Source organism: Psittacula echo (assembly GCF_963264785.1).
Source record: "Psittacula echo genome assembly, chromosome: 12".
In the NCBI taxonomy this organism is placed as follows: domain Eukaryota; kingdom Metazoa; phylum Chordata; class Aves; order Psittaciformes; family Psittacidae; genus Psittacula; species Psittacula echo.
The window spans coordinates 5,974,978-5,984,417 of NC_137747.1; the positions used below are offsets into that span (position 1 = coordinate 5,974,978).

The 9,440-nt window shown below is 48.6% G+C and overlaps 2 protein-coding genes across 3 annotated transcripts in view; both read left to right on the plus strand.

Annotated features, from left to right (window-relative positions):
* EPB41L1 (erythrocyte membrane protein band 4.1 like 1) overlaps positions 1-3,956 on the plus strand; it is a gene marked incomplete at both ends in the record, with an annotated part of 27,375 nt that extends 23,419 nt beyond the window's left edge. Inside the window, 3 exons of the mRNA XM_080628133.1 lie at positions 2,257-2,361; positions 3,409-3,660; positions 3,801-3,956. Coding sequence (XP_080484259.1) covers positions 2,257-2,361; positions 3,409-3,660; positions 3,801-3,956 — 513 coding nt within the window. The remainder of the gene's footprint in view (positions 1-2,256; positions 2,362-3,408; positions 3,661-3,800) is intronic.
* AAR2 (AAR2 splicing factor) lies at positions 3,831-9,122 on the plus strand. 2 transcript variants are annotated; one of them, XM_080628064.1, is made up of 3 exons: positions 3,831-4,730; positions 6,123-6,352; positions 8,268-9,122. In XM_080628064.1, the coding sequence occupies exons 1-3, from the start codon at positions 3,977-3,979 to the stop codon at positions 8,295-8,297; spliced, it is 1,014 nt and encodes a 337-aa protein (XP_080484190.1). In that variant the 5' UTR covers positions 3,831-3,976; the 3' UTR covers positions 8,298-9,122. The 2 variants fall into 2 exon arrangements, with proteins under 2 accessions (XP_080484190.1, XP_080484189.1); XM_080628063.1 differs by having other exon boundaries at positions 3,834-4,730; positions 8,046-9,122.
* Positions 9,123-9,440: the final 318 nt, after the last annotated feature.

Below are 9,440 nucleotides of genomic sequence, written 5' to 3' on the forward strand. Positions count from 1 at the left end.
GTGTTTCTTGATCATCTGAGGATTTTGATTGGCAGCTTTTAAGCTTGGAAAAGTGACCAGCTCCATTGCAGCCTGGAAGGTCAGAAGAGGCTCTTGCATCTGCCTAATCTTACCTCCTATCCCATACTACAAACAAGCCCAGACACTTCTGCAGCACTTGGGGAGATGCCCAGTTTTAACTGAATGGCTTAAAGTAAGGGAGCAGTGACTCACCTTTATCTCCGCAACACACCAACATCTACACCAACACCAGCCCAGTGAATTAACTGTTCCTCCTAATTTCCAGAGCTCCTGGTAATGAAATGCAAAGTGTGGCCCCAAGCATTTGCAAATTTACTCTCTCCAGTGTTCTGATACAAAGGGGAGCCCTTTTATAGCTGCAGAAATGAGCACCCTGTGAGTGGTCATTTCCATCTGCCTTGTACAGGAATCTTGACCAACATGTTCATGGAAGTCAGCATCTGTGTTCAAACCTGGAGAACAGCGGAGAAGGAGCCTTCATGCTGGATTTGTCAGCAAGACGTAGACATCCTGGCTGCAATGTTCATGGCGAGAGACAAAAATTTTTAACAAAGGAATAGCAAATATATTATATATATATATATACATACATACATATATATATATATAAAACCAGGAAACAAAATGCATCCTTGCACTGCTGCTATATGCTGGAAATAATAGCAAACAACACCACCAACAAACAAAGCCAACCCTCTGCAGATAAATTGAAGAATTTACTGGATTGGTGATAAAATAAGATTTTAAAAAAAAGAAATTAAATCATAATAATAACAAGAATATTGTTAACAATAAGCCACCATCTTGCATGTTACATTAAAGGATACACAATCATGAGTTCATTTGTTGCACACTGAATGGAAAGGAAAACTGCTTTGCAACAAAGCAAGAAATAAGCAAACTTGAAATAACAAAACCACAAGCAGAAGCAAAACCATTCCCCACCTCTGGAAAGAAGAGAGAAAAACATTGAATTTATTACCTTAGAGTTATTTTCTGATTCACAAGTGTCGTTTTGCCCTTCTCTTTCCATGCTGGTTCTTTTGCATCCTTTGGGGTTCTGTCAACTCTTTCCCTTCCCTTCCTTATCTTCTCCTCTGTGCACTTGTCCAACCTCTTGTTCTCTGAAGGTATTTAAGAATGGGTTTCATTTCAAACAAAACAAATGATATGTATATGGTTTCTCATTTATAAAGAAGCAGGCTGTAGGGGTTTCATATGGATGTGCATTTAAGTTATGTATATTATTATATATAACGAGGGGGGAGGGAGGGAACAATACTGAAATAATTCAACAGTGCTGGTAAATATGATGACATTTTTAAATTATTAACTCTTTGATGGACCGTGGTTGGTGTATTTTGAGACTCTCGGATCACACGTGGGACTCCCAGTCCTGCAAGAAGAGAATGGGGAAGGTTTCAGCCACTGCTGGATTTGGGGAGGAAGGGAAGAGGGTGAGAGATGGGAGATGTCCCGCCGACTGATCTGCAGTGTGTGGTGGTTGGATGTGGAGGGTCAGTGGTGACTTGGATGGGCAGGGAAGGAGGTTGAGGCTGTGGCTCCAGCAGCTGTAGGCAGGATCGTCTCCCTGGCCCTCACCCAGAGCTATGAGAATCAGCTGAGAGCAAGGTGGCAGCCGCAGAACTGCGTTCATCGCTCCCCTCCAGCCATGCTGGTGGTTGGGGTGGTTTTGCTTTGTTTCTGGATCCCAGTAATGAAGTCACTTGAGCTTTGTAGTAGGGTTGAAGGCAGAGGGGTTGTTTCTGCTTTGCCTCCCCTGCTGCCCAGGGTGTGATGGCAAGGGCTGCCCGGGTCACTGTGGCTGGTGACAGTGGTGGCAGGGTGGTGGCGGTCCTTCCCAGACCTGCGAAGGGATGGGCAATGGAAAGACTGAGCTGTCTTCATCCCCTCAGAGTGTCCGCAGCATCCCAGGCTGGACAAGAGAGCCCTGGCCCTCTGTGTAAGAAGGTGTGTATGGAGGAGATGTCAGTGGAGATGCCTTCCCCCAACTCATCCCAGCTTCGGCCCTTGGCCACATGCTTCCCCTATGGCTGCCTTTGGAAGAGGATCATGGGCCAAGCCCAGGGCCTTGTACACTGTGAACCAGGCAGTTAGGGTAGACTTGGAACCAAAATGAGAAACTAAAGGAAATAAACGGGTTTCCTTCTTGGAATCGTCTCTAGCTCCTGCGGAAACAGAAGGGCCCATGACTCTGCACCATTTTGCCTTTAGTCTCCCACCCCTCACACAGACTGTGCCCAGAAACAGGTGCATTTTGCCAGGTCCTGCAGTGGCTCGGAGGATGACAGAGAGTGGGAGAGCCTGTGCCACGAGGATGTGGGCAGCCCCTGCTCACTGCCTCTGCTGTCCTAGGAGAGAGCCTGCTCCCTGGCAGCCGCTGTTCACCACCACGTCCCTGTAAAGTCTGTTCTCCTTCTGGCAGAGAGGTTTCTCCTGCAGGCGTGAAAGGCATGAGCACAGGCTGCTGGGGAAGAGAACAGAGCTGCTGGCTGGTGCCAGTGCTGCCAGGTTGTGAGGGTCTCCCCTGCTTCCATCCAAGCGCCTTTAGTTAGAGACCAGACCCCAACCAAAAGAGTGAAAGCAGTTGTGAAGAGGCTGCTTTTCTCTTTTCCCAATACACCCAAACCAGTTGTAATCAGCAGTGGCACTTTTGGAGAGAGGCGGGGAGGTGGAGGACTTGTGGTCTGTACAACGGTGCTGGTGTTCAGCACGCTGCGTGTTCCATGCTCTGAGGAGCCCACCTGGCTTGGACACCTTTAGGACCCAACCAGAGGCTACTGTGAAGCTAGATACTTGCTTTTGACATCTTGTAGCTGTAAAACTGAAGGTTCCTGTTCCAGTGATTGGCCTTACAGAGTTAGACTTGATGTGCGCTTGGACTGAAGTGAGTTACGTTTGGAGTGAGCAGTCCCTGGCTTCGCAGTGTGTTCAGTGGGTGACAGTGTTTAGAGACTATATAAAAAGAGAAAAAAACCAGGGAAAAAGGATAGGAAAAAGCTCCCAGCTTGTTCAGCGGGTGAGGTGTGGGGTTCCTGCTGCTCAGCACCACCTGAGGCCCCCGTGGGCTCCGCTCCCCTGCCCATCCCCTTGCTCTGTTTCAGATAGCTGATCACTGCTTGCTTTCTTCCCGGGACCTTTCTGTTGAAAGGGGTGGGAGACACGAGTGCCTGTTTTTACCTGATCCCACAGACTCATTCCAAACCTGGCCTGCGATTGCATGAGTAATAATAACAGTAACAGTAATAATATTTATTTTTATTTGAGAAGCACCTTACCAACCAACCGCAACGCTCTGTTGTTCCTTCACTAACTCTCCTTTTCCCTTGTTCTCCCTCTCCCCCCTTTGGTCATACTCCTTTTCAGTGCTTGGTGGTGTATGCGTGTGTGCTCACTGTTCTTGTATTCAATAAAAGTGAAATAAATGTGTTTGATGCTAAATCAGCTTGGGGCCTCAGTGGACTCTTTCCTACCAAGAGAATGGAGAAGGGGGAGCTGCAGTCACGATCTCTGCACATGGAAATGCTGGACTCTGCTCTGCATGGTTCTGTCATCCTGGGAGGGAGGACGTGGTGCTCTGAGGGCGTCTGTCCTGCTGCGGGGTCTCTGTCTCACTGCGTATGGCCATGGCAGGACGCTTGTCCTTCTGCCCAGCCACGGGGGTCGCTGGCTCACAGTGGAGCAGCCGGCAGCCATGGAGGGGCTCGGGAAGGCAGAGGGGCACAGTTAGCTGTCGGCTTTGGGGTTTTGGGGGGCAGCGAAGGGCCGGGGCGCCCACGGCGGGTGCCGGGGCGGGCCGGAACGACTGTACCCGGAACCGCCGCACGCGGAACGGCTGTGCCGTCCGGGCGCTTTTTAAGGAGGACCGGCGGGGCTCGGCAGTAGCGGGCAGGAGGTACCGGTTGTGCCGGTAGCGGCCTCCCCTGTCCGGGCCATGGCGGGCCTGCGGCTGGAGCCCGACCTAGCCCGGCAGCTCTTCTTGGAGGGCGCCGCGGTCGTAATGCTGGGGGTGCCCGAGGGCACCGAGTTCGGCATCGACTACAGCACCTGGACCGTGGGCCCCAAGTTCCGCGGCGTCAAGATGATCCCGCCGGGCGTCCACTTCCTGCACTGCAGCGCGGCGCGGGCGGGCGGCCGGGAGACGGGGCCTCGCACCGGCTTCTTCCTGAGCCTACAGCGCCGGGACCTGCGGGTGCTGCGCTGGGACGCCAGCAGCGAGGCCGTGGAGCTGGCGCCGGCGGGCACGGAGGAGGCCGCGGCCTTCAGGGAGAACCTGCGGGAGCTGGACCCGTTCCTCGGGCCGTACCCCTACGAGACCCTCAAGAAGTGGGTCTCCCTCACCAGCTTCATCAGCGAGGCGGCGATGAAGAAGCTGCAGCCGGAGAGCGGGCAGATCTGCGCCTTCTCCGAGGTGCTGCCGGTCGCGGCCGGGAGGCTCTCCAGGGACCGGGCCGAGCAGCGCCTTCCGCCCGTCGATGCCGAGTGCCGGAGCTACGCCGAGGGCTTGGCGCGGCTGCCCCAGATGAAGCCGAGAGCCGGCACCGAGATCAGATTCACGGAGCTGCCGAAGCAGATGTACCCCGATGGTGCTACTCCGGAGGAGATCACCAGGCACAGCATGGACCTCAGCTACGCGCTGGAGAAGGTGATCAGCCAGCGGTACGCCAGCCAGCCTCGGGATCTGCTCGGTGAGTGCCGCGCGTTGCACGGTTAGTGCTGCCGTGCTTTGGGAGAATAGAGTCATTTCTCTGTAAAACCATGATGAAACCTGCTCCTGTGCTGGGGGCCCCGTTCCCCGGTGCCCTAAGGTCTGTGAATTGCAATTTGTGGAGTTTTCAGCAGGTTTAGGGCTGGTTTCCGTTGTGCTGGTGACGGCATGGTGCTCGGTGTCTAAAGCTGCCTCTCTTGCTTCTGGGCACTGTGTAAGGAGCCCAGATTGTCTCAAATTAAGTCAAACGCAGCAATCCCATCTTGTGCAAAGGGGCCCTGTTGCCTGGCACCAGCTAAGTGAACCTCTTGAGTGCCGGGAGCACTGAATGGGGCTGAAAGTCACCGTTTTCAGATCTTTGGTCTCGTTTCGGGGTGGTACCTGCCTCCCAGCACTGCCCGGCCCCTGCCTGGCTGGAGCGGTGGCAGCTCTGCTCTGTGCTGCTGGCGACTCTATGTGGCAGCGTCAGGGCTTTGCCAGCCTTGCTGCAGGGAGGCATCCCCAGCGGGGGCTACAGCTCCCGGTTGCAGGGTCCCCATTACTTGCCTGGCGTTTTTTTCAACTTGTGATATGCATAAATATCAAATCCGTGGAGGTCCTGGAGGGGGGGGTTGGTTTGTGGCAGGATGGAGGGAGGGCTTGGGAACACAGCCAAGCTGCAGCATTGGTTCTGCTGAGGTTTGCAATAACGCTTTGGTTTTCCCTTTCTCCAGTTTTTCTATATTAACATTATATAACTTATTCTTTATCAAAATTATCAAAGACAGCTCTAGGCTATGCAAAGGATAAATTACCTTAGGAAATGGTGATGCCATCAGTCTGGCAAAATAGCTGATGCTAAGGTATCCAGCAAGCAGAACCCTGGCTCTTAATTCAACAAAGGAAAGCTTCTGTTAATGTACTACTCACCTCCCCCCGTGTTCCCACAGCCCTTCTGATCTAGGGCCAGTAGCATTTTCACTCCTGTGTGGCTCTGGACACCTGGGTACAGGCAGACTCCGTGCTTGCAGAGCAGCAGCAATGTCTGACTTCCTATTTGGGTATCATTTTGAGAGCACAGATGACAGTGGAAGTCCTTAGTTTGCTGTTTATTCTGCCTGTAAAATCAGTCTTTGAAGGTGATAATTACAATTACAGGTGGATGTGCCCAATTATGCCTTGCTTTTCCTCCAGCTGAGGAGCAGAGAGTTAGGGCATAGTCTGTGTTTGGAGGATTGATTGCTAATAGCAGAATCTGGAAGGGCAGAATACACGTGTGAAAGGCAAACCCAGAGATCTATGCTATAACTTGCAATGTTTTTGAAAGGACACATACCCTGGATATGTTTTCATTCTAATGTGTGTTTTGTTTTTCTTTTCTGAATATGCACAGCTGAGTTGCAGTTTGCTTTCATCTGCTTCTTGATTGGAAACGTATATGATGCATTTGAACACTGGAAAAGACTCTTAAACATCCTGTGCCGATCTGAAGATGCCATAAGGAAGTATCAAGACCTTTACATCAATCTGATTTCTGTGCTGTATCACCAGCTTAGTGAAATCCCAGCAGATTTTTTTGTGGACATTGTCTCCCAGGACAACTTTTTAACCAGCACCTTACAGGTATGTTTGTTGCTGCCTCTTGAAAGATGGCAGTGGGAGGAGAGGGCATTGGAGAAGCTGCAAAAGCAATTAAGCTACTGTGTTGAGCTGCGTGGGAGCTAATGAGCCTATCTAAGCACACACATGTTTGCTTTTACTTTTTCCTTATGTTATTTCCAAAGAGATGCCATTTGCTTGTCATCTCAGAGTTTGATCTGCTCAAGCTGTGCCTAGAAGAGGCTAATGCAGTGTAAAATTGAGTTAGTCTGCATGCGGAGAAGCCAGCAAAGTCAGACAACGAGAGGAACAGCTAATGAAGATGGCCACAGCAGAGGCTGGGGACTGTGTCTTTTATGTTATGTTTTCCTTTCAAATAGTGCCTGTTTGTTTGTTTTTTCTCAAATGCCATTCATTCTTTAACACAAAAAGCAAAACTTTGCCATAAAAGACTGATGATGCTGGTTTCTGGTCAGCTTGGATGGTCTGCTTAGTATGCAGAGAAGTTGCAGTGAAACCTTATTATGCTCAGGGCATTGATAGGATTTAAGAAGTCTGTTAGCCTTAGTGCGTGGAGAGTTTATCTGTGCTAGCTTTTGCTCAGCTTTGAACACAGCAACTTTATTTTTGGAGTTTGATCCAAGGTAAGAAGAGTACAATATAACCTCCACTGTGTATGCAGCCTAACAATGTTTAAAGGGGGGGGAGGGGAAAGAAATAACTAATTTAGTAATATAACTATATAACTATTTAATAATATAACTATATTTAATAATAACTGATTGCAGTTATGGAGGTGAAGTGGGAAGTATAGTATATTTTAGTTAGATTTTGTAATAACAGCCTTGCTGTGTAACACGGCTCTGTTAAAAAGAGGCGGTTTCATGGTAGAATGAACAAGGAAAAGACAAATGATCATAAACAAAGCAACGAACTTTGCTGCTCTTGTCAGTGTTTTATTCAGCTGTCAGTAGGTCTCTCCCAAGTAAGAGCCTCCTTTTTCCCCAGAGGGTTTTCCCCTCACTTCCATTGTGTAATGATTTTTTTTTGGCTTTGAAGTAGAAGTTTCTTCCTATGGAAATGAATTCTGGCTCAGAAGAGGAGCAGGGGCAGGCTGGTGAGAGATGGGCTCTGAGGCTAAAATGCCCAGTTTAAACAGGTGCTTTAACTCTCAAAGTGCTCACAGAAGCTGTGACTTTGAAAAGTTCATAGATTTGTATGTGTTTGGATGATGGAGGGGAGCCACGTTTAGAGTCCAGATTTCAGTGCCCTGTGCACAAGGAAGTGGCTGGGAGGGTATAACTGGACTCTTCGCAGCCATCTCCCATGAAAACTGATAGTCTGCTTTTTTTCCTTTTTGTTTTCCTGCTCAGAGTTTTTTCTTTGCTCACACTTAAGCATATTTCATAATTCCTTAGTACATATTTAATTACAAAGATACCCCTGCTTCAAACAAAGTTATTGCCTTAATGCAACTATTCCTAATGCTGACTCGGTGGAGAGAAGGCAGGATGTCTGTCTTAGCTCTGGGATGAGAGGAGAAGTGTGGGCTTTGTTTAGGCAGCCCCAAAGCTGGAGTGGTTCCTAAGGTGGGAGATCCCTTACAAGTGGCCTAACCTAAAACTTCTCCTGGTGCATCTTCTTGATGATGTCTTTGTAGGAAAGAGATGTCCAGCTTGTGCCATGGCTGAGTTCTTACTGACCTCTGCTCTTTTAGGTGTTCTTTTCCTGCACTTGCAGCACTGCTGTTGATGGGACCCTAAGGAAAAAGGCTGAAAAATTCAAGGCTCACCTAACGAAGAAGTTTAAGTGGGACTTTGAGGCAGAGCCTGATGACTGCGCTCCTGTCGTGGTAGAACTTCCTGAGGGTGTGCAGGTGGACTAAGAAAAACACAAATAAACTGCTTCTTAAAATAACTCCTCTCCATGTTTTCTCCAGCCTAGCCAGCTTCCTGAAGTCTGTTCCTGAAGCTGACTCCTCTTTCTGCTGTAGAAGCAGATGTGGAAAACTCAGAAGGATTCCAGGAGATGGAATTATTGGAAGAGTTTGAATATCGTCATATGGCTGCTTTGAGCACCTTGGTTTTTATCCCTAGCTCTTTGTACCATCTCATTCTGTACTTAGCTGACCTCTAGATCCCGTGTCCTTCTGGTCCTGACCTGGAGGGAGCACCCTGTCTAGAGCATCTGTGGTTTACACTTGAAGCCCTTGTTCTGATTTAGTGCCTCCTGAGCAAGGAGTCGAAACCCACATGACTGATCACAGCAGCTTTTGACAGCCCCAACCCTGGCAGTGAACTAAGAGGTTCTGTCTTCATAGGCTGGGATTACAGGAGTGTTTCCACAACAGTTTCAAAACTCTGTTGGATGCTTATGTTTCCTACTGTGATTTATTGCAATGATCAATAAATCATTTGATTTGAGTCCTCCTCAAAACCACAATAAAGTGCTTCCCATTACATACCCTGAATACTGAGGTATCTTATTCTTCCCATTCTGTTAAAGCATTTTGTAGTTACTGCTGACACTGTTTAGCCTGATGTAAAAGAAAATTAACAGTTTAGTAACAAGAAATAGAGTTATTGGACTGTAGTCACCCAGTCTTGAAGAGCCAGCATGAGTTAAAAGGTCAGATTTCCACATGAACTGGATGCTCTGTTTTGTTACAATTGGAAATCTTGTATATTTTCACTGGTGACGGTTTGCTCCCCACAGGGATGATGTAAGAAACTTGTGCTTACTGAGAGCTGCAGAGGGATTTAGCCCTACCACTCACTTCTTTCTCAGCTGTTGGACTGCCTCAGGAACTTGTCTGTATGCATGTCTAACAAGATAACACTGTTTGTTAGCCTTTTGTAGTTCAAAATAAATCTCAAGAGACCCTTTCCAACAGAAAATATCTGTACAAATGGGTTGTTCTGTTACTTAGCCAAAGCTTATGGTACAGTGACACTGCCCTTTCTTTCTCATTGGGATGTCCAGTGTCCCCAGAAGTAATATCACAATGGTAAGTGTGACATCCAAGGACAGCTCATAGAACAGCACATGGCAGAAAGCACAGCGTGTTCTGGGAAGAAGGTATGTGATGAGGTGTTTCCAGATAATTGGGAAC

What these genes read in the sequence shown, in the direction of transcription:
- AAR2 (XM_080628063.1), top strand. Translation starts at nt 3,977, where the DNA reads ATGGCGGGCCTGCGGCTGGAGCCCGACCTAGCCCGGCAGCTCTTCTTG. An exon ending in CCAGCCTCGGGATCTGCTCG is followed by an intron (nt 4,731 to 6,122) that starts GTGAGTGCCGCG and finishes GAATATGCACAG; the next exon opens with CTGAGTTGCAGTTTGCTTTC. An exon ending in TTTTAACCAGCACCTTACAG is followed by an intron (nt 6,353 to 8,045) that starts GTATGTTTGTTG and finishes CTGCTCTTTTAG; the next exon opens with GTGTTCTTTTCCTGCACTTG.